Consider the following 24,518-nt stretch of genomic DNA (forward strand, 5'->3'; position numbering starts at 1 on the left):
CAAGTATGTGCTGAATGTCTTTCCATATCTGGGGAAAGGTGAGCAGCCTGAAAATGTGGTGATGCGACTTGTGGAACCTTACCTTGGTGAGGGGAGAAATGTCAACACGGACGATTTCTTAACCTCACTGCCATTGGCAAATAAGTTGATTGACAAGAACACAAGCTTAGTTGGGGTTATTGAAGCGAGGCGGGGGCTGCCTCCCTCTGTGAGCAACCAGGCACAGGCAGAGCTGTTCTCCACAATGGTGCTGAAGCACGACAAAGCGACACTTACGCTTTACAGATGTAAGCCAAGAGAGAACGTCTGTATCCTGAGTACTATGCATCCGACAGTTGCCATTGGTGGTGACACAAAGAGAAAACCAGAGACGCTGACGCACTACAACAACACAAAGGTATGTTAAAACATTAGGCTATTGCGCACCTTGCCATACACCTGCCATGCACGGTGCTCTTCTGTTGTAGCTAAATAATTCTAACTTATAGTACTCTATTCTATTCCAGGTTGGTGTGGATAAGATGGCCAGACAGTGCACGGTGAAAGCAGCTACCCAACGCTGGCCTGTTGCCGTATTCTACAACCTGCTTGACCTGGCTGCTATCAACGCGCACGTTTTGTTCACCGTATGCACTGGTAAGACAATGCCGAGGAGAGAGTTCATCAAGCAGCTGGCATTGGAGCTTCGTGAGAACCACATGATGGCCAGAGGCAAGGCAGCAGCGCACGACGTGCCAAATGACGCACCACGGCTCTCCGAGAAGAAAAGACAGTGCCAGGTGCATTATTGTTTTACATTTGCTCATTGTACACTTTATTGAGCTGACTCTTGGCCCATTTAGTCCTATTGACAGTGCGTATTTTGGATACACCTATAGCCTACTAGCTAGCCTACTTAGACTACAGACTAACATAAGAAAGGCTGTTATAAAAAGAAGATGCTTCTATATTTCAGTTACTGTGAATGTGATTTCTGTATCGTTCTTTTCGCTAAAATCTACTAATAAAATGGAGTTACCATTTAAAATCTGGTGTTTCTTTCCCTCAATAAAAACAGAACAACCTAGGCTATTATAACGGTCTAAAACTCTAAATGTAGTCAAGCAGCATGGCCTATGGCAGGGTCACCGGAAAACCTGTGGCGAGGCGGCATTTGCCACAGCGCTTTTCAATCTTTTGGTTTAGTTTATTAAAATACAGTATGTGAATGGGATCAAATTTGGTTTATATTCTTGTGACACCAATACTTTTTCAATCCAAAATTATTCACTTGAATTTATCAATAAACACAATAGCTGACAGACTGTGAGTAATAAACTGTGTTTATAAGGCCTGCAGTTGCATAGGGCAGAACTATACGATACAAGCCTGCATAAAGCAAGCTCAGCCCTGTGCGTTTCATTGTCCATCAAGTTGCTTCTCTGTGTCTGTGTATAGGAACCCCCCCCCCCCCCACACACATTTTCCCCCCCCACCACATCACTCTGGGTCCTGGGTGACAGCTTTGGTATAGGCAGAGGTGGGTAGAGTAGCCAAAAATTGTACTCAAGTAAAAGTACTGTTACTTCAGAATAATGACTCAAGTAAAAGTAAAAAGTAGTCATCCAAATAATTACTTGAGTAAGAGTAAAAAAGTACTTGGTGAAAAAACTACTCAAGTACTGAGTAACTGTTGAGTAACGTCTGATTTATTTTTTAACACAAGACAACAATCAGACAGACAAAAATACAAAATAATCATCTTTAATGAATTACAAAATAGCTTAAATTAAAATAATTCAGGTAAATTCAAGTATTAAAAAATAAAATAATAATAAATAAAAAATAAATAAGCACAAGTAACACACATTTCCAAACCTTTATACTTTTTTTACCAGGCAGAACTAGAACGAGGCAGCCCATAAACTCCCATAAACTGTGTGTGTGTCTCCACAGTGACAGAACAACAGAAGGAAACACACAAACATTTCATACCAGGCATGCTGAACAGAAAACTGCACACCAGAAGGAAGCGGTCAACGTAAAATAATCAATAGGTGTTGATTAGGCCTACTCAGTACCTTTGTATTGCATGGCAAGCAACAGCCCTTTTTCTGTGTGCCTAGAAATGAATACTCTGATCTGTGATTAGGCCACACTGCACATCTCACTGAGCAGAGGAAAAGAGCAGCAGTACACATCAACTGAAAAAGCACCAGTCCATGATAGATGGCCAAATAAAACAATATTGCAGGCCTAGTATCCCAGAACACAAATTAAGCTTAATGCATGTTCTCTAAAAGTCATTAGAGGAGAGTGATGTAGTTGTAGATCGGGCATTATGTTTACTTCCAGTTCCAATATCTAACAAGAAAAGTCAGCAAAAAAAAGTCACACTAACTATATTGCCACCCTGTGGTTTGTCACTGACACACTATAATCCTAAATGACAGTAACATTATACAGAGTTATATAGGTCAATGTCTACTGGTTCACATTTGAATTGATAAACAAGTATATTTACCAGCATTTAAGATGTTCTCCTCTGTAGTCCAGGATGTTCTGAATCTTGGTAGGAGTATTGCTGCTGCAATCAGCTCAGGCTCTTTCATGACGTCTCCAAAACGTTTCTGGATCCCTTGCTGCAGGGCGTGAACAAGAGGTGTACACATTTTGCAAGTTGACTCCAACTTCTTCAGCTTGTCCCGCAACTGGTAAAGTGTTGGCAGCAGGAGGCCCATATGCAAAGATGATTCCCCTTGGAGGATATTAAGGGCCATGGCAACAGGCTTCATCACAGCAGCATACTCGACCAAAAACCCATTTTCAGCTGGATTGAACCTATAAAAGATGTAACGATAAAACAATTACTTATAGCTATTTCTGGTACAATGTCTTTATTATGCATTGTACATGTTAAATACAAAAAATATATATATATATATTTCATTCAAGTCATCCACAATTGTCACACCACCATGCAAAGAAAACTTAGTTACTTGAGACAAGTGGATTCACCCATCAATCAGCAAGGCTTATTTACTTTTATTATTCTTTAAAAACAAAATATACATTTTGTCAACTTACATCTTTATCTTTAATGCTGTGCAGACATTGCGAATTGCTTGTTCTCCTTGCTCTCGGTGAATGCGCACAATCCTTTCTACAGCGAGGAACAGAGGGCTCCAGCGTGTCAGATTGGGTCGGAGAAACTGCAGCTTGCATTCACGTTACACTGTTTCATGAGCCATGGTTGACCTACTGGTTTTATTCCAAAGAGCATGACATTTTGCAAAAGCAGACCGAGACAGCCTCTTGTAGGTTTCGTTTGCAGCTCCTCCTGCAGCAGTGGCATCAACTGTGGATATAAGATTGAGGAGATGGCATGCACACTTTTGGTGCCTTGGAAGTTGGTACTCAAGGCCTGTGTTGTCATCCAGAATTGCAGACATCTTGATACTCCACCTCTGACTCACTCTGATCTTCTGTTGCATCATCAAGGGTGGAGTCACTCTCCTCTTGTACATTGATGGCTTCCTCCTCTTTCTCCTCACCATATAATCGAAAGGAAGTTTGAGCCACTGTCTGTTGTCGTCCTGGTCACTTTTTCCCTGATGTGGTACTCAGAATGTATTTCCTCTAATGCAGCAGCAAGGACATCAAACGTGTGCGAGCCTTTGACAGGTCTACAAGCCAATGTGGAGTGCCTCTCCAGTGAGGTGTTGTCTATCCAGTGACAGGTGACACCTAAGTAGCTACGTTAGCAACATAGTTCACAGCACTCAGCTTTTTGATGATTATGCTCTTCTTGTGTTTTGCAGCTTCTTGTATTCTTGTGCATAACGTTTTCCTTGTCGTTACTGTATGAGGTTGCAAGGTTTCTATCAAAGTATTGAAGGATGGCGTCTCAACCACAGAAAATGGTTGGTTGGCCTCACATACAAAATTTAGCATCAGCTTGTCAAGCGTTGCTTGTGTTACCCGCCCTGGGGCAGCAAAGGCTGTGATTTTTGCATTTTTCACAAGAGTATCACTGGAAGAGGAGGACTCACGCTTTCTGTGGTTCTCTAGTAAGTCTGTGTACTTTGCCAGTTTGTTGGGGTGAATCCTCTGTGGACAAAAAAAAAATCTGTGAGGCTACAGGGAGATCAAGACATTAAAAGAGACTTATTATCACATCAAATGTGGATATATATATATATATATATATAGAGAGAAAATGTTTAAAACATATGTAACCTAAAAGACAAACATTCGCCTATCCACAGCAAAAAAAAACGAATTTAGGAAACTTACCGCTACATGTTTCCTCAAGTTAGATGTTGAGTTCTTGAATGCTGAAATGTCCGTTTGTTTTGGTAGACACAGAAGACACCGCATAATGTAGCTGTTCTTTCGCACTTTTACTAAGGTAAACATGCTTTCAATGAGGCCAGGGGTGCGGGTGTTCCTCCTCGTCTGTGTCTGCATTGCCGACGGCTAATTCTGACATTTTTGTGTTGCTATGACTGTAAAGCCAACCCGTCCTGCCACTGAGATTGAGTATGGTAAAGTGACGAGACTGCACAACTACGTTTGATTGGTGAAACACAGTCACGTGGTAGAGCCTTAGCGGAAGTCTCTCTCTCTCTGTCAAAATAAAACATTAAAATAAGGCATATGCGGGGGGATAAAGACAATGACGCGTAGAATACCAAAGAGGTAAAAAGAAAAGTAACGACCTCATTGTAGCCTAATGTAGCGGAGTAAGAGTACAGTTTCTTCTTCACAAATCTACTCAAGTAAAAGTAAAAAGTATAGTGATTTAAAACTACTCCTAGAAGTATAATTTTTTCAAAAACTTACTCAAGTAAATGTAACGGAGTACCCACCTCTGGGTATAGGCCACACAGGCTAAACTCATGAAATCTATACCTAGGCTAAACTTTCAGAATGCAACAGAGCCTAAACCAAATGATGACTTGTCTTCTGCAGAAGGAGTGTTTACTTATAGTATATTCAGCTACTGTACATAGTTTAGCAACATTTTTTACATTTCAGTCATTTAGCAGACGCTCTTATCCAGAGCGACTTACAGTTAGTGCATACATTATTATTTTTCATACCCCCCGTGGGAATCGAACCCACAACCCTGGCGTTGCAAACGACATGCTCTACCAACTGAGCTACATCCCTGCCGGTCATTCCCTCCCCTACCCTGGACGAAGCTGGGTCAATTGTGCGCCGCCCCATGGGTCTCCCGGTAGCGGCCGGTTACGACAGAGCCTGGATACAAACTAGGATCTCTAGTAGCACTGCGATGCAGTGCCTTAGACCACTGCGCCACTCGGGAGTCAATCACAACATCAGTACACTGACTGCAATTATTTGAATTACAGTCTTTTAATTTAATTGATAGATTTTAATTGTTCAACAAATATTTATTTCCATGACCATCATACGACCTATAAGCCTACATAGTTTTACCAAAAACTCCGGTAAACTTCGGTAAGAACGTCTGGTTACCTTCCAACAGATAGGTGCACTGAAACTACACTGACCAATCAAATCCTTGAGGGGGAAGTTCCGGGTCTTTATTTTGACGGAGAGTCTCTGGCTTCGGAACTGGGCAATGCAACCTGGAGAGGATGCGGCTGCTTGGCGGATGGAAGGGCAGCACTGTCCCGTGGGAGGTCGAGTTGTGTACGTTGTTTGAGGTTCCTTGATTGGTGAAGCGTGTAGAGGCCAACCGCCGATAAACCCCACTGAAGAAGAAGAAGAAGAAGCGTGTAGAGTTCATCCATAGTTCGGGGGAATGGAGAAAAGTTGGTGAAGTAACAGCTGTGCTGGAATGCGAACAATATGGGTGTCAGTTCTGATGGTATGGAGCGGGAGGATGAGGGTCAAGGACCGGAATGGTCCTTGACCATGATATAGAAAACAGTGGAGCATCTAGTAAAGAAAGCATAAAGAGGGCCAATGTAGGAAGCAAGAGTAGTGATGTGTTGGAGTGGAAAGTGGTGATAGTGTTTGATGAGACCACAGGGCCTCACTTACACCCTATCCGACTAACTAATGCCATAGAGAAAGAGATAGGTGAAGTGAAATTAGCTTGGTTCATTGGAAATGGTAGATTGTTAATATTGTGTGGTAGCCAGGCTCAGCAAGAGACGATTTTGAAAATGGAAAAGCTTAATGGGAAGAAGATTAAAAGCCATCTCCCTGGTGCGTATGCTAGATTGAGGGGAGTTATCACTGGAGTCCCAATATCTATGTCCACATATGATATTAAAGAAAATGTGAAGGGAGGCGGAGTGATTGAGGCCAAAAGGTTGATCAGTAGGAAAGAGGGTCAAAGAAGTGAAAGCTTATCATTGATGCTGAGGTTAGAAAAAATATTGCCGGGAAAAGTACAGAAAGGATTCCTTAGTTTCAATGTTAGAGAATTTGTCCCATATGCACTACAGTGTTTTAAATGCCAAAGAATGAGGCATGTAGCTGCTCAGTGTAAAGGAAAGAAAAGATGTGCCAAGTGTGGAGGGGCACATGATTACGGTGAATGTGGAAGCAATGTGAAGGTTAAGTGCTGTAATTGTGGGGGAGAACACAGTGCAGCATTTGGTGGATGCCAGGTGCAGAGAGAGGCTAGAGAAGCTCAGAGATATAGGATCAGTCATGATGTATCTTATGCATAGGCCGTAAAACAGATTGGTAGAACTACAGTGCGGACTGATGGAGCTTACATAGATGTACCTGTAATAAGTGGACCTACTGTCGGGGGTGGTGCTTCTGCTGGTCCTGGCATCGTTTCGAAGGACTGTTCAGAAATCTTGTGCTCATGAATGTGCGGTGTCAAAGGACACTTTGATAATGAATAAAGTTGACTTCATGGCTTTTATTGGCAAGGTTATCAATACGACTCAGGTTGTGGAAAGCAGAAATGCCAGGTTAAAGAGATATTGGGGTAACATATGTTACTGTTGAAATGGTTGTTGACATGCTGAACAATCCTAAGGGTGGAGTGTTTCAGCATGATATAGATAAAGTTTAATGGGGTTGGGTAGGGGGTTTTGGGGCATGGGGGAGGGTACGGTAGAAGTTAGGGATTTATTTGGTTTTGAATTTTATTTTCAAGGTAGTACAGAATTGGGCAGATCATGATTGATCGTACATTCCAACACAGTAGGTGGCGGCATGCTCTTAAACGATTGTTTGCGGACCGCCAAAAGAAGAAGAAGAAGAAGAAGAAGAAGAAGAAGAAGAAGAAGAAGAAGAAGAAGAAGAAGAAGAAGAAGACGACGACGAAGGCTGCTTCGTAATCACTCACCCCTAGCGCTTTCTCGAAAACGTGAATTTATCGAGACGAATTGGTTAAATAGAATAAGGGAGAAAAGCAAGTAAGTATAGAACTATGGAATTGCATTAGTTCGGTGTTGTTTTTGTAATTTACAGCAAAGAAACGTGGAATGTTATGAATGCTAGCCTGTACATTATCGTAGCCATTTACTGTAGCTTTTAGCTATGGAGTGTAGCTCAGTTGGTAGAGCATGTCGCTTGCAACGCCAGGGTTGTGGGTTCGATTCCCACGGGGGGCCAGTATGAAAATGTATGTACTCACTAACTGTAAGTCGCTCTGGATAAGAGCGTCTGCTAAATGACAAAAACAAAAATTAAGCTGCCTCGTTCTACAGAAACAGTAGATAGGGCAGGAGCCTATGAGCCGTTCCGGCTCGCACAAGCCAAGGCACTTACTAACTTGGCTAGCTACCTAGCTGATGTTTACATGACTAAAACAATGGATAGCCAGCGATAATGGCTAGCTAGCAAAGACTGTTGCCTTAATTTCACAAGGTAATGTTAGCCTATTTTAAAGTAATACTCTTCAAAATCAAGGTTTGAAAGCACCAATGATGAGCTAGCCTGGGTACCAGTCAGTTTGTGCCATCATGCCACTACTTGTCATGCCAAACTGTTTGGCATATGTCACGGAGTACAAGGAGTGTAATGTTAACACAAACAGATACCCAGGCTACCAATGAGAAGCTGAGGTGGAAATCTTAGCAAGAATAATTTGTGGTTTAACATGTTAATGAATCATTTCCCATATGAGAGGCAGTGCAATTTAAGGAGTAATGGCAGTACATCACTGATATAGTGTACCTATATGCACACAGTACCAATATTGCTAATCACAATATTATTTGTGTTTAAAGGTCAATGGTTGGTTGGTAGCGGGACCTCCCTGCAGCCTTCATCACGTGAGGGACCAGCTAGCCTGCCTTACAGCATTCTACACAGATTCTGTCTCTGGAGAAATTGGAGGGACACAAACGTTGGTAGTAACAGATCCACCCCCTCTGAATCCAGGGAAATGTTTTCCCCTGGGAAAAAAAAACGATTGACTGAACAAAGGTAAGATGATCACATTCACCACACAATAAGAACAGATGACCAGATCAAAATGAGTCTATGGAAAATGAATGTGTCATTTGGAATACACAGTAGGGCATGTTCATTGAAGCGTTACATTTTACATTTTAGTCATTTAGTATTTCATATTGCACAGAGACCTGCACTATAGAAAATAAGAAAAAAATGTTTTGCCAATTTGACAGAAAAGTCTCTGCCTCCCATGTGGGGGAACTCCGCAATAAGTTAAAAGCCATCCTGAAGAAAAAGTACCAATGTCCGCCAGGGGGGGAAACTGAGCATCCATTTTATATACATTGCGATCTCCACTATCAAGCTGGTGAAAGTAGCAAGGTGAACCAACATGAGTATATTTTAACTCAGCCAGACTACAGGAGAAGACACCAAGCAACATGCTCATCCCTAAACTCAGAAGTCGATGAGCCTATCAGAACAGCTCTGACAAAGGGCGTCTCTGGTATTGGCAAAACTAGCCAGGTGCGTAAGATCATTCTTAACTGGGCAGAGGGAAAAGGAAACCAGGAAGTCCAACTCATATTTCCCCTTCCTTTCCGGGAGCTGAATTTGCTGAAGGAGAGACTGAGTCTGATTGAACTTCTTTACGAGTTTTTCCCAGAATTGAAAGAACCTGGAATTTCCAACTTGGAGAACTGCAGAGTTGGGTTCTTCCTTGACGGTCTGGATGAATTCCGTCGTCCTCTCGACTTCAATAACTGCCTGATGGTGACCGATGTCACAGAGGCTTCCTCCGTGCCGGCACTGCTGACAAATCTCATTATTGGTAATCTTCTTCCCTCCGCCGCTCACATATGGATTACATCCAGACCTGCGGCAGTCAGTCGCATCCCTCTTCAATACATTGACAGAGTGTCAGAAATCGAAGGCTTCACCGACTCACAGAAAGAGGAGTTCTTCAGGAGAGCAATCAATGACAAGGACCAGGCCAAAGCTGTTATCACCTACTTGAAGAACTCGAAGGGCCTCTACGACTTGTGCCAGATACCTTTTATCTGTTCGATCTCAGCGTCCATACTCGAGAAACAGCCATATGTACCCGACAAAACATGCGACCCTGTCGCACTAACTCCATTATTCAACGAGCTACTCGTCCTGTTACAATTGAGGCGCCGCAATGTAAAGATGGTTGATGAATTGGGGGAACTAGCCTTTAAGCAATTGGTGAAAGGCAACACAGTTTTCTACGAGGAAGACCTACGAGAGTGCAACATTGATGTCCAAGTGGCAGCCATGTACGCAAAAGTGAACATACCCATCTTCAGGGAGGATATTGGGCTGCAGCAAAAGAAGATGTACTACTTTGGGCATACTACCATCCAGGAGTTCTTCGCCGCAATGCGGTTTCTTCAATCTGTTGACGGCCAAGACGAAAACCGTGCTGACGACCGGAAAACCCAGATCGAGAGAAGTCTCTGGTTTTTCAGAGATGCCAACCACCTCAAGAGCGCGGTGGACCTGACTTTGCGGAGCAAGACCGGACATATGGACCTCTTCCTTCGCTTCGTCCTCGGCATTGCGCAGAACTTTAACCAGATGTTCTCAGTGGCTGGTTTCAGCCCGTCTACTGCCCTTCCGGAAATGTTAGTGTACATCAAGAAGAAGGTCATGGAGAATCCCTCTTCGCCGAGGACCCTCAACTTGCTGAACTGCCTGAGGGAACTGGAAGACTACTCTCTAGACAACGATTGTGTGTGCTTTCTCAAGACTGGAATCCCCCCAGATGCCAAATATCCACCTGCACATTGGTCCGACCTGGCCTCTCTGTTAGTGGCATCGAAGTCTGGGTCGACAGACATGTTTGGGTTGGAAGTAGAGAACAGAGGAGACAAGGAACTTCTGAGGATGCTGCCAGTGATCAAAGCTTCCCAGAGAGCCATGTAAGTACATGGTCATTTAATAATACCAGCTATTGTACAGTGCCCTCCACTAATATTGGCACCCTTATTCAATATGAGCAAAACGGGCTGTGCAATTTTTTTCTCTTTATCCTCTTGGTCTTTCATTCAAAATATTTACAAAAATCTAACCTTTTAATTAAAGTAAAATAATTGAAAGAAAAAATACATTCTTATCATAAAACAAATTTCTCTCATATGTGAGCCACAATTATTGGCACCCCTTTATTCAATACTATGTGCAACCTCCCTTTGCCAAGATAACAGCTCTGAGTCTTCTCCTATAATGCGTGATAAGGTTGGAGAACACATGGCAAGGGATCTGAGACCATTCCTCCATACAGAATCTCTCCAGATCCTTCAGATTCCGAGGTCCAAGCTTGTGGACTCTCCTCTTCAGCTCATCCCACATGTTTTCTATTGGGTTTAGGTCAGGGGACTGGGATGGCCATGGCAAAACCTTGATTCTGTGGTCAGTGAACCATTTTTGTGTTGATTTTGAGGTGTGCTTTGGATCATTGTCCTGCTGGAAGATCCAACCATGGCCCAGTTTAAGCTTCCTAGCAGAGGCAGTCAGGTTTTGATTTAATATCTGCTGTACATGATGGAGTCCATGATACCATGAATCCTAACAAGTTGTCCAGGGCCTTTGGAAGAAAAACAGCCTCACAACATCAAATATCCACCACCATACTTCACAGTGGCGATGAGAGACTTTTCAGCATGGCCATCTTTCTGTCTACGCCAAACCCACTGGTGTTTGTTTCCAAAAAGCTCTATTTTGGTCTCATCTGACCATAGAACCCGGTCCCATTGAATGATCCATTTACGTTTGGCAAACTGTAGGCGCTTGAGTTTGCTGTTTGATGACAGCAAAGGCTTTTTTATGGCAACCCTCCCGAACAACTTGTGGTTATATAGGTGTGGCGTCTGATCGTAGTTTTGGATACTTTCTGACCCCAAGACCCAACTAACGTCTACAATTCTCCAGTTGTGATCCTTGGATATGTTATGGCCACTCTAACCTTCTCCTCACTGTGCGTGTGGGCAATATAGACACACGTCCTCTTCCAGGCCAATTGTTAACATCTCCAGTTGCTTTAAACTTCTTAATTATTGCCCTGATAGAGGAATTGGCATTTTCAACTGTTGAGTTATTTTCTTATAGCCATTTCCTGATTTGTGCAGCTCAACAACCTTTTGTTGCACATCATTACTGTGTTCTCGGGTCTTTCCCATAGTGATGGATGACTATGGGAACTTGACCTGTGCGTCACCTCATATTTATACCCCAGTGAAACAGGAAGTAATGGCTTACCACTTAAGTGTTCATAATCACTCAGGTGAACTTAACGTAAAATATGAATGGGAATATACTTCAGTTAGATTTTACTCATAAGAATTTCTAGGGGTGCCAATAATTGTGGCACGTGTTTCGGAGAAAAATATTTCATTTATTTCACATTTATTTTAGCCCGTTTTTCTCATATTTACCAAGGGTGCCAATATTAGTGGAGGGCACTGTATATCGATATGAAATGTCCGTAACGCACAAGATAATTGTCATCAAAATGATGTAATTCAAGTTTGTTGGGCTCGTCTTACAGTTTTGGTGGTTCAAGTGGCTAATAGTATGACTTCTAATGTTCTTTTTGATTCCATAAACCCTCCCCACCAGGCTGTCATATCACAACCTGACTGAGAAATCCTGTGAATGTCTGGCCTCGGCACTCACCTCAAAGGTGTCCAATCTGAAAGCTCTGGACCTGAGTTTCAACACGCTGAAGGACACAGGAGTGCAGCTACTGGCGACCGGCCTGGCCAAGCCACACTGCCGACTGGAGAGACTGAACCTGTCCGGCTGCAGGGTGAAACAGGATGGCTTTGCCGCTTTGGCCAAAGCTCTCAAATCCAACCCCTCGCACCTGCGAGAGCTGGATCTGAGCGGCAACGAACCGGGAGAATCGGGGATGTTTCTTCTCGTTGACGGACTAAAGGTTGTTAAGTGCGAACTGCAGATCCTGAAGTGAGTATTGAATAAATTAGTATTAAATAAATGTCCACAGAACCTGTTGTTCTGATTATGTGTAGGCTTGCTTTACCCCCACTTGTAATATCCTTCGGTAAGGAAATACAGTTGTTGTCTTCTAATTTTATTTTAATATTTATTAGGCTTTCAAACTGCAAGCTGGGCCTGGTGCTGTGCCAAGCTCTGGCAGTGTTGCTGGTAGACAACCCCAGACACCTGAGAGAGCTGGACATCAGCATGAACAACCTGGGAGACGGGGGGGTGGAGCTGCTCATGGATTTACTGAAGTTGACCCAGATATACAAATTAGAGTGAGTACCAATAACGGACTGAATGTGTATTGCGACCACACACTGAATCAGAAGTCGAATATTCACTGTAATAAATGTACCATCTCCTTTCAACCAGGTTGTACTGTTGTCAGCTCACTAAGAAATGCTGTGAGAACATGTCTGGATGTCTGGTGAACATCCCCAGTCTGAGGGAGCTCAACCTGAGCAACAACAACCTGAAGGACGAGGGGGTCAAGATGCTCTGCAACGCCTTCGGACTGCCCGGCTGTCAACTGGAGAAACTCAAGTAAGATAGCTAGCTCACGGAGAGTTGTGCCCATGTACACCAGATTAAATCAATTTAGACAATTTTGGCGCTGGCCGCCAGTTTGCTTTGCCGGCCATATGAGCTGAATAGCACAACAGATTCAAACTTAGCGAATTTGTATATGAAATTTGGTATTTTTGCTATCTTAACATTTTCCAAACTCTTTGGAACACATGCATATTGAAGAATAAAATAATTGACTCATTAATAAATTAATTGACATTGAAGAGTGCTGCCCTTCTTCCGTCTCTTCAGTCTGGCGCGCTGTGGCTTCTCGTCTGGAGGCTGTCGTTGGGTGGCTGGAGGGTTCAGTTTTAGCCCCACCTTCCTCAAACAGCTGGATATCAGCAGGAACCACCTGGGTGACTCAGATGTTGCCGCGTTCTTCCTGTTCCTCAAAACGATATGCTTTTCACTGGAGACCCTACGGTGAGTACAGTGATTAGACTGTACAATTGTAGAAGGCCTAACTGTTCACCATTGATTAGTTTAGTTGATAGATATATTTTATAATTGAAATGGCACATCAGTGAACAAAACTACTGAGGATTTAAAGGGACAGTACACTCAAATCAAATGAGACTACTTTGGATGTCTAAACATTTAACAATCTTTGATTTTGGACTGTAATTTTGTGTGTATTTGTAGAAAATTTGCTCATTGTTCAAATGTTAAATTGTCCCCCCCCCCACACACACACACACAAACCTAGAGTGAGTGACTGTAAGCTGACAGAGCTATGCTGTCCGGAGCTGGTCGAAGCTCTCAGCTCCAAGCTCACCAACCTGAAAGAGCTGGATCTCTCTGGAAACGAACTGGGAGACAGCGGTGTAAAAACACTCTGCATGGGACTGACCTCAACAACCTGTAAACTGGAGAGACTGTTGTAAGAAACATGTTGACAGTGTTCATACTGTATTATAAGGATATTCACAAAAAATGCATTTATAATGCCTTGTTGAATGAGGTGAAGTGAATATCCTCTGTCTCTCCCCCCCAGTCTGAGATGCTGTGGGATCACAGTAGAGGGCTGCTCCTCCCTAGCCTTAGCCCTGAAGTCCAGCCACTCCAGCATCACAGAGCTAGGCCTGATGGGAAATGACACGGGAGAAGATGGACTGAGAATTCTCTCTGCCATCAGGGACGACCCACGCTACAAACTACAGACTTTAGAGTAAGTACTGGTGCCATCGAAGCTCAGAAAAGTTACCTGTTAATGTTATCATACAAACAGTGTAAAATGTTTTTTTCTTTCTTGAACTTGAAAGATATTCTCTAGATATACTCTAGAGATGCTGCCCTCTTGCTTTAGCTTCTTTGAGAAATGTTACCAATAGGTTTTTGTCTACGTATTCATAATTTGTAGGCCTACATTAGTGCGATGTAATGAGCTTGGCCTACAGGTTTTATTTGTTATTAGTCCATTTGTTAAAGTTATTCTTCTTTCCAGAATAAATGATTGAGAGTGGCTTTGCTCGCTGGAGGTGGTTCTCGGCTCAACCTTTTCCCAAATCTGGAGTGAAGTTACTTAATGAGGAACACTCTGGAGTGAAGATACAAAAAGATTGGCTCACAAGTCTCGACACACAGTACTTTCAGGTGAACAGTAGGCACTTGACCTGCTTTGGACCAAATTGACTGATTCACTGACTTTTGAACCCTTTTAAAGTGCCTTAGTGTCATGCAGTGAGCTGTATCCTGGCTGCTCACACTTGAACAGAAGGCCAATGATTATTAACCTAGAAACAGATATTGAGGCTGAAATGACACACACAGTGTTACTAACTCTGTTCCTCTGGTCTTGCTACAGTATCAACCCATTTAGCCTTTGCAGAAGCTTTAGAATATGTTTTGCACGTCAATATGTACACCAGAATGTATAGCCTTTGTAACAGGCACCTCTGCTCCTCAAACACACGTGACCGGCCTCTTGAGAACATTGTCTTAGCCAACTACGGTATGAAAAGCTAGCAGTTTGGTGGAGTGAGGTTACGAATCCATTTCAGTCACGCCTTCTCTGAGGGAGAAGGATGATGCAGTGTTTTTCTTTTTAACACTGGCACATTACCTTGGTTTAGTCTTTTGTTTTTCATTGTTTTTTATTTCTTTTATTTCTTTTGAAAGTGCGTTTTCATCAAGATGACCAAATGTATCAGAGAATGTATACAGTAGTACAACTCTGGGTTGATTTACTATTGTTGGGTTCAATGTACATTTTACCCAAATATACCTAGCTACAGTGAGGGGAAAAAAGTATTTGATCCCCTGCTGATTTTGTACGTTTGCCCACTGACAAAGACATGATCAGTCTATAAATTTAATGGTAGATTTATTTGAACAGTGAGAGACAGAATAACAACAACAAAATCCAGAAGAATGCATGTCAGATGTTATAAATTGATTTGCATTTTAATAAGGGAAATAAGTATTTGACCCCTCTGCAAAACATGACTTAGTACTTGGTGGCAAAACCCTTGTTGGCAATCACAGAGGTCAGATGTTTCTTGTAGTTGGCTACCAGGTTTGCACACATCTCAGGAGGGATTTTGTCCCACTCCTCTTTGCAGATTTTCTCCAAGTCATTAAGGTTTCGAGCCTGACGTTTGGCAACTCGAACCTTCAGCTCCCTCCACAGATTTTCTATGGGATTAAGGTCTGGAGACTGGCTAGGCCACTCCAGGACCTTAATGTGCTTCTTCTTGAGCCACTCTTTTGTTGCCTTGGCCGTGTGTTTTGGGTCATTGTCATGCTGGAATACCCATCCATGACCCATTTTCAATGCCCTGGCTGAGGGAAGGAGGTTCTCACCCAAGATTTGATGGTACATGGCCCCGTCCATCGTCCCTTTGATGTGGTGAAGTTGTCCTGTCGCCTTAGCAGAAAAACACCCCCAAAGCATAATGTTTCCACCTCCATGTTTGACGGTGGGGATGGTGTTCTTGGGGTCATAGGCAGCATTCCTCCTCCTCCAAACACGGCGAGTTGAGTTGATGCCAAAGAGCTCGATTTTGGTCTCACTTTCACCCAGTTCTCCTCTGAATCATTCAGATGTTCATTGGCAAACTTCCGACGGCCCTGTATATACAGTGGGGAGAACAAGTATTTGATACACTGCCGATTTTGCAGGTTTTCCTACTTACAAAGCATGTAGAGGTCTGTAATTTTTATCATAGGTACACTTCAACTGTGAGATACGGAATCTAAAACAAAAATCCAGAAAATCATATTGTATGATTTTTAAGAAATTAATTTGCATTTTATTGCATGACATAAGTATTTGATACATCAGAAAAGCAGAACTTAATATTTGGTACAGAAACCTTTGTTTGCAATTACAGAGATCATACGTTTCCTGTAGGTCTTGACCAGGTTTGCACACACTGCAGCAGGGATTTTGGCCCACTCCTCCATACAGACCTTCTCCAGATCCTTCAGGTTTCGGGGCTGTCGCTTGGCAATACGGACTTTCAGCTCCCACCAAAGATGTTCTATTGGGTTCAGGTCTGGAGACTGGCTAGGCCACTCCAGGACCTTGAGATGCTTCTTACGGAGCCACTCCTTAGTTGCCCTGGCTGTGTGTTTCGGGTCTTGTCATGCTGGAAGACCCAGCCACGACCCATCTTCAATGCTCTTACTGAGGGAAGGAGATGGCCCCATCCATCCTCCCCTCAATACAGTGCAGTCGTCCTGTCCCCTTTGCAGAAAAGCATTCCCAAAGAATGTTTCCACCTCCATGCTTCACGGTTGGGATGGTGTTCTTGGGGTTGTACTCATCCTTCTTCTTCCTCCAAACACGGCGAGTGGAGTTTAGACCAAAAAGCTCTATTTTTGTCTCATCAGACCACATGACCTTCTCCCATTCCTCCTCTGGATCATCCAGATGGTCATTGGCAAACTTCAGACGGGCCTGGACATGCGCTGGCTTGAGCAGGGGGAGCTTGCGTGCGCTGCAGGATTTTAATCCATGACGGCGTAGTGTGTTACTAATGGTTTTCTTTGAGACTGTGGTCCCAGTTCTCTTCAGGTCATTGACCAGGTCCTGCCGTGTAGTTCTGGGCTGATCCCTCACCTTCCTCATGATCATTGATGCCCCACGAGGTGAGATCTTGCATGGAGCCCCAGACCGAGGGTGATTGACCATCATATTGAACTTCTTCCATTTTCTAATAATTGCGCCAACAGTTGTTGCCTTCTCACCAAGCTGCTTGCCTATTGTCCTGTAGCCCATCCCAGCCTTGTGCAGGTCTACAATTTTATCCCTGATGTCCTTACACAGCTCTCTGGTCTTGGCCATTGTGGAGAGGTTGGAGTCTGTTTGATTGAGTGTGTGGACAGGTGTCTTTTATACAGGTAACGAGTTCAGACAGGTGCAGTTAATACAGGTAATGAATGGAGAACAGGAGGGCTTCTTAAAGAAAAACTTAACAGGTCTGTGAGAGCCGGAATTCTTACTGGTTGGTAGGTGATTAAATACTTATGTCATGCAATAAAATGCAAATTAATTACTTAAAAATCATACAATGTGCAAAATCGGCAGTGTATCAAATACTTGTTCTCCCCACTGTATGCTTTCTTGAGCAGGGGGACCTTGCGGGTGCTGCAGGATTTCAGTCCTTCACGGCGTAGTGTGTTACCAATTGTTTTCTTGGTGACTATGGTCCCAGCTGCCTTGAGATCATTGACAAGATCCTCCCGTGTAGTTCTGGGCTGATTCCTCACCGTTCTCATGATCATTGCAACGTCACGAGGTGAGATCTTGCATGGAGCCCCAGGCCGAGGGGGATTGACAGTTATTTTGTGTTTCTTCCATTTGCGAATAATCGCACCAACTGTTGTCACCTTCTCACCAAGCTGCTTGGCGATGGTCTTGTAGCCCATTCCAGCCTTGTGTAGGTCTACAATCTTGTCCCTGACATCCTTGGAGAGCTCTTTGGTCTTGCTATGGTGGAGAGTTTGGAATCTGATTGATTGCTTCTGTGGACAGGTGTCTTTTATACAGGTAACAAACTGAGATTATGAGCACTCCCTTTAAGAGTGTGCTCGTAATCTCAGCTCGTTACCTGTATAAAATACACCTGGGAGCCAGAAATCTTTCTGATTGAGAGGGGGTCAAATACTTATTTCCCTCATTAAAATGCAAATCAATTTATAACATTTTTGACATGCGTTTTTCTGGATTTTGTTGTTAATCTCTCAATGTTCAAATAAACCTACCATTAAAATTATAGACTGATCATTTCTTTGTCAGTGGGCAAACGTACAAAATCAGCAGGGGATCAAATACTTTTTTACATTTTACATTTACATTTACGTCATTTAGCAGACGCTCTTATCCAGAGCGACTTACAATTAGTGAATACATTTTTTTTTTTTTTTTATACTGGCCCCCCGTGGGAATCGAACCCACAACCCTGGCGTTGCAAACGCCATGCTCTATCAACTGAGCTACATCCCTGCCGGCCATTCCCTCCCCTACCCTGGACGACGCTGGGCCAATTGTGCGCCGCCCATGATTCGCCGCCCATTTTTCCCTCACTGTACCTCTATTGGTAATAATGGTTAAAACAAAACGTAATAATGGGAGGTATAACTACAGAAGCTTTCAAACTTTGGTCATAAATTTTAGGTCTGGTTTCCAAATGTGTTTGCACCTACTGCAACAGTCTGGTTGATGCCGTATTTCAAGTTAAACAAGTGCCTTTTGAGTTGTGTGATTGTGTGTGACACACAGTTCTCTACTATTTTTCTCCTCTGCTCTTGTAATGTTCTTTCACAAATACCTTGTAGAACACAGCAGTTTTTGTTAATAATATAATAATAATATAATAATAATAATAATAATATGCCATTTAGCAGACGCTTTTATCCAAAGCGACTTAGTCATGCATGCATCCATTTTTTTTGTATGGGTGGTCCCGGGGATCGAACAAGCGCCGTGCTCTACCAGCTGAGCTACAGAGGTTATGGACAATGCTATGAACTGAATGTTAATACCAGAATATCTGTTGGACAATATATACTATTATTAAAGTCATTGTATTCTATTCCACTCAAAACGAAAATCTTAACCTAAACTGGTAAGTACAGTGTCTGTTTGAGTGTGCTTGTATGGGTGGTCTGTTTGTGTGTAAATGTATACCAAATTCACAGCTCTGTTTGACAATCATACGTGTCATGTTCACAAATTGTTACAATGTTACACATTAATGACGGTTTGGCCTGATTCTCTGATTGTTATGGTACGTCACCACCACCTGGTGGCGAAAAACACGAATTTCTCCACGAGGGGGTTAAACTAATGACGTATGTGAAGCCAATAGCGGCAGCACCAACTACTGCGTCCCTAATAATAAACCAGACAGCATCTTTTGATCCACGATCACTGGCCGAATTTTGACGAGCGCCTCTATACAAACTCAGGTATGATACCATTTTAGCTAACAACAAGCTAAAGTATTTACAAACCGTGGTCTGCATTTTTAAATGTGTGCTGTGATATATGTTCCGACAAGGTCGGTTTAACGCTGGATGTAATAGTGTTATGCAAGGCAGTCGGCTTGGATATATTGCACAGTCTCCATGTGGACATTACAATAACAACGCGGCTGACACTATTAGCAAAATAACGAGGTTGTTCGCTAATGTAACATGGCGCCGTTTAATACCCCCCTCAGGTATATCTCTATCAACCGACGCTGTAGGCTTATGTGTTTGGGTAACGCGAAATAGTTACCAAGACAGCAAGATGCATGCATGACAATGGCGTCAATATTCGCAAAACTAAGGCAGTAGTCTGTTAATAGCCTACCTATTGCTGTCCCGCAATGTCTTTCATTGCTTCATAGGAGCAAATAAACATGTAATATAATGGTCACAATATCATTCTTTTGTCAAGTTTTTACAACTACATAAAATGTTCCTTGTGTGTTTACATGGTATTTCTTTGATATCTTGTTAATAGCCATGTTATGTAAAAAACCCTTTATTTCAGTGTCAGTTGTAGCAGGTGTTTAGGGGAGTGTATGAGGAGGGAGGGGTTACCTAGGTAAAATTGGCATTTGTCCCAAATGGCACCCTATTCCTTATAGGCTATAGTGCACTATTCCCTGTATAGAGCCCAGTACACTAAATATGGAATGTAACCTTGATGTATATTGATTGATTGACTGGCTATTGTTTCTATGACTGCCTCTTGAAATATTAAACGGTCCAAATACTGTTTGCACCCACCAGTATCCAGTGTCATCATGAACATGGCAGGGCAGGCTTTGAGAACCTGGAAGGAGAATAACAGCTATGTTGTTGAGAAATAGCTGCTTTTCTTTCACCTGTTCATTCTTTCAGATGTCGCTCTCAAAATGGTGGCAAGCCACTCAGTCAAACGTTAGACACATTGTCAGGGAAGGGAATAGAGAAGGGGTGTGAATGGTTCTCCGACTGAAATTATGATGTGTGAGGGAGAAGAGGTGTGTAATGCAATAGTCTACAAACTGTTGTGAGCTTTCTTTGTTGCTTACAGACTTATCAACTAAACAAAGCATTCATCAATTTCACAAATGTTTCTCTTCATAATACCTCCTAAAATGTAATACATTTTGCTCAGTTAATGACATTGTAATTCCTAATAACTTGCAACAGTCTACTCCAGCGTCTTCCTGAGTGAACAGCTATGGGCAAGGAGAAGCTTCACATCAACATTGTGGTGATCGGCCATGTGGACTCAGGCAAGTCGACCACCACAGGCCACCTCATCTACAAGTGTGGGGGCATCGATAAGAGGACCATCGAGAAGTTTGAGAAGGAGGCCGCTGAGGTATGGAGGTGGCCAGACACAAGTAGCTAAACGAAACCACTCTTTCTGGTGGGAATGTATATAAGGTCTATCCTGTTGTTATGCAGGATCGATAAGTTGGAGTCTATTGTCAAACCTTACGCCAAGCTCTGTATTTCAGGGATATGGTATGATTCCACTTTGAATCCATACCATTGAACTGAGCATTGACTTATTTATCTCTCTATCTCTCTCTCGATTTTGTTCAACAAAGTTAAAAGAGACAAACAAACGGCACTGACTTTTGACATTCATTTGGTCTCTCTTTAGATGGGGAAGGGCTCGTTTAAATATGCCTGGGTGCTGGACAAGCTGAAGGCAGAGAGGGAGCGAGGCATCACCATCGACATCTCCCTGTGGAAGTTTGAGACTAGCAAGTACTACGTCACCATCATCGACGCCCCGGGACACAGGGACTTCATCAAGAACATGATCACTGGCACCTCTCAGGTATGGGCTGCAGACACTACCGTATCCATCTGTCACTAAACATGGACCCTGACTAAAAGTTTAGCCATGGGCCTTTTTATTTGGTACATATGGGCCCCAAAACTAGAAGAAAGAAGAGCATGAATCATATTAAACATGTCTTCTTTACTCTTAGAAAACAAAACCTTTGACCAGGATTACGTTGGCTACTCTGAAAATCAAACCGTTATTCCCGGAATCCATAAATGGCACCATTTCATTTTTGTATTATGTTTGCTAGAAGAAATTGCTTATTTTTTCATGTAACACTTTATGCTTTCAAACTGCTTTCAAATGCAAACAAAATTAAACGTCATGGTCGCTCCCCGTCTCCTTCTCGCCACAGGCGGACTGTGCCGTGCTCATCGTGGCGGCGGGCGTGGGCGAGTTCGAGGCGGGCATCTCCAAGAATGGGCAAACCCGCGAGCATGCCCTTCTGGCCTACACCCTAGGGGTCAAGCAGCTGATCGTAGGGGTCAACAAGATGGACTCCACCGAGCCCAACTACAGCCAGAAACGCTATGAGGAGATTGTGAAGGAAGTCAGCACCTATATTAAGAAGATTGGTTACAACCCGGATACGGTGGCCTTCGTTCCCATCTCTGGCTGGAATGGGGACAATATGCTGGAGGCTAGCCCTAACGTTAGTATTCTTCTTCTTCTACTTATCTTTTTCCAAGGCAGGGTGACACTTTATATTCCTAGGACGCCACCTTATTACACAATAGAGTTGCAGATGCAGTCGTGCACACCTCCACTGAATTACACTGCCCAATTAGTATAACTGCAATTGGATGAAAAGGTTAGTTTTACAAGGTGTGTTAATGCATATTACTTATGTAGGCCATAACGCTTAAGTTATGCTTGTTCCTAATATTTTGTCTGTTCCCTGTAGATGACATGGTTCAAAGGGTGGAAGATCACCCGTAAAGACGGCAACGCCTCTGGAACCACCCTGCTGGAGGCCCTGGACGCCATCCAGCCCCCCTCCCGCCCCACAGACAAACCCCTCCGCCTGCCACTACAGGACGTCTACAAGATAGGAGGTGAGGCCCTGGGAGGTGGAGATCACCTTACTGGGGAGGAGCTTGTGGGCCCCCCTGCCTTGCGGGGAGGGGCTACGCCAGTGGCTTTGGGTCAATTCCATTTAAATGGTCAATTTGGCTAGTGTGGTGCAATGAAAGCCAAAGGGTTTTGAGTTGTTTTTCAGCTCTTACATTAATTTTATTTTGATGTTATACCTTGCACTCAGTCTGTGATTCAATCCGGGCTGCGTTCGATCCGCAATCTAGCACGCTTGACATTTTACGGGAATTTACAATTAAGCTGACATCTGCAGCGTTGACCTTGAATGCGATCTCTGCGAACGCGGAAACATTTCCATTAAAAGCTACAATGTCTACAAGTGCAATCGGATTGAATCCTGGCCTCAGAGACTTGAAAGATTGCCTAAAACCTTTCATGCCTCTCACCTCCCTCTCTCCCAGGTATTGGTACGGTCCCGGTGGGGCGGGTGGAGACGGGCATGATCAAGCCAGGCATGGTGGTGACCTTTGCCCCCGTCAACGTGACCACAGAGGTCAAGTCAGTGGAGATGCACCACGAGGCGCTAACCGAGGCCATGCCCGGAGACAACGTGGGCTTTAACGTCAAGAATGTGTCGGTAAAAGACATACGGCGAGGGAACGTGGCTGGAGACAGCAAGAATGACCCGCCGATGGAGGCGGCCAACTTCACTGCACAGGTCTGGATAGGAGAGTTAGCTGTGGAGAACATTGTGTGTCTGGATTGAAACAAGTCATACAGACACCAATTAACATGCTGTTTTTGTGTGTGTCATGAACACCATTCACCACACTTGTCCAATTCACACTACTTACTACCACATTTAAGAAGGAACAAATAGCATAGAGTCACAAAAATGACAAGTGTGTGTGTTTCCTCCCTCCTCCCCCAGGTCATCATCCTGAACCACCCAGGTCAGATCAGTGCCGGCTACGCCCCTGTGCTGGACTGCCACACGGCCCATATCGCCTGTAAGTTCGCTGAGCTGAAGGAGAAGATTGACCGGCGTTCAGGCAAGAAGCTGGAGGACAACCCCAAGGCCCTGAAGTCTGGCGACGCTGCCATCGTTGACATGGTCCCCGGGAAGCCCATGTGTGTGGAGAGCTTCTCTGAGTACCCACCTCTTGGTAAGTGATGTGTGTGTGTGTGTGTGTGTGTGTGTGTCCTCAACCCAGACCCCTATTGGGGGACAGATGACATGTACCTTTGTCATATCGATATTACAGAACATGCTCTGTTCATGAGATAAGAAGTTATCCCGTCCTTCTTCAGTCTTGGTGCTTCTCGTCTAGAACTAATCACATTTTCCATTTAGTGAAGTTGGGGCTGTTTTCAAAGTGCTACAGTTGATCACAAATGTCATTGTATCATGTGTTATAAAGCCTGCAATAGACTGAAATACGTTTATAATAAAGTCATTACAAATATGACTTACATTTGATCATTCTCTCCATCCTCCCAGGGCGCTTTGCGGTGCGTGACATGCGTCAGACGGTGGCGGTGGGCGTGATCAAGGCAGTGGAGAAGAAGGCTCCGTCCACGGGCAAGGTCACCAAGTCGGCCCAGAAGGCCCAGAAGGTCAAATGAACGTTGTGTTGGGCTTGCAACGTTAGCGTCCGCCACCGTAAAACCAACAACCCCATTACCCCCACACCTCTCCTACACACCATAGTCAAAGTCTGGTCCATGCTCACGATGCATCGCAAGAGCAGACGGAGGAAAAAAATTATACGGTATATTCTTTAAGGAAGTGTTCTGTTTTATATATGTTTTGGTCTGTTTGTTTGACTCTGTGGTTAGGATACACTATCTGAGTGGAAGACGATTTAAATATCTCCTCTAGATGTGTGCTATTGTAGTCAGTTAAACCTCAATCATTGTATTGATAGTGTTAGTTTGCATTAAACTAGCTGCTAGTTAATGTTATTAAAATGTACAACATTTTTTAAGTTGATAAATGTTGAAATGGTGTTGTGTTCCAGCTTCCAAAGATATGCGTTCTAGCCTGTGTTCCTATGGCTGCTTGCATGTTCCCGATGCACTTTCAAAAAGATATCAGATGTTAACATATTATAGCACCTTGCTTGGCTTAAAAGCTCCCTTGCACTGTTCCAACTTTATCGATACTCCTCTACACCTTATTGTATGCAACCTGTGAGCTTGATCTATATCAAAGACATTAAAAAGTCTTCAAACTTACAACATGTCTGTCATTTTTCCGCAG

At 43.4% G+C, this 24,518-nt stretch overlaps 3 protein-coding genes and 1 long non-coding RNA gene across 4 annotated transcripts in view; 3 read left to right on the forward strand and 1 right to left on the reverse strand.

Moving 5' to 3' along the window:
- Window positions 1-24,518, forward strand: part of LOC311113253 (potassium voltage-gated channel subfamily KQT member 5-like) — a 182,042-nt gene that overhangs the window by 51,387 nt on the left and 106,137 nt on the right. The window lies entirely within an intron of this gene.
- Window positions 1,728-2,716, reverse strand: LOC311113256. Its single transcript, XR_014610999.1, has 2 exons — window positions 2,504-2,716; window positions 1,728-2,343 (listed from the first exon to the last, which is right to left on the reverse strand). It is a non-coding gene; the product is annotated as an uncharacterized lncRNA (long non-coding RNA).
- LOC311113251 (NACHT, LRR and PYD domains-containing protein 12-like) lies at window positions 7,267-18,155 on the forward strand. Its single transcript, XM_084156458.1, has 10 exons — window positions 7,267-7,355; window positions 8,172-8,370; window positions 8,574-10,283; window positions 11,980-12,327; window positions 12,474-12,641; window positions 12,739-12,909; window positions 13,186-13,359; window positions 13,643-13,816; window positions 13,931-14,104; window positions 14,381-18,155. Exons 2-10 carry the CDS (start codon window positions 8,330-8,332, stop codon window positions 14,391-14,393), a joined length of 2,973 nt encoding a protein of 990 aa, XP_084012584.1. The 5' UTR covers window positions 7,267-7,355; window positions 8,172-8,329; the 3' UTR covers window positions 14,394-18,155.
- Window positions 18,215-24,492, forward strand: LOC311113254 (elongation factor 1-alpha 1). The gene is made up of 8 exons (XM_084156462.1): window positions 18,215-19,350; window positions 20,569-20,743; window positions 21,032-21,211; window positions 21,576-21,872; window positions 22,125-22,275; window positions 22,717-22,973; window positions 23,187-23,421; window positions 23,757-24,492. The coding sequence occupies exons 2-8, from the start codon at window positions 20,600-20,602 to the stop codon at window positions 23,879-23,881; spliced, it is 1,389 nt and encodes a 462-aa protein (XP_084012588.1). The 5' UTR covers window positions 18,215-19,350; window positions 20,569-20,599; the 3' UTR covers window positions 23,882-24,492.

This window comes from Coregonus lavaretus (assembly GCF_964263955.1).
Source record: "Coregonus lavaretus genome assembly, chromosome: 40".
NCBI lineage: Eukaryota > Metazoa > Chordata > Actinopteri > Salmoniformes > Salmonidae > Coregonus > Coregonus lavaretus.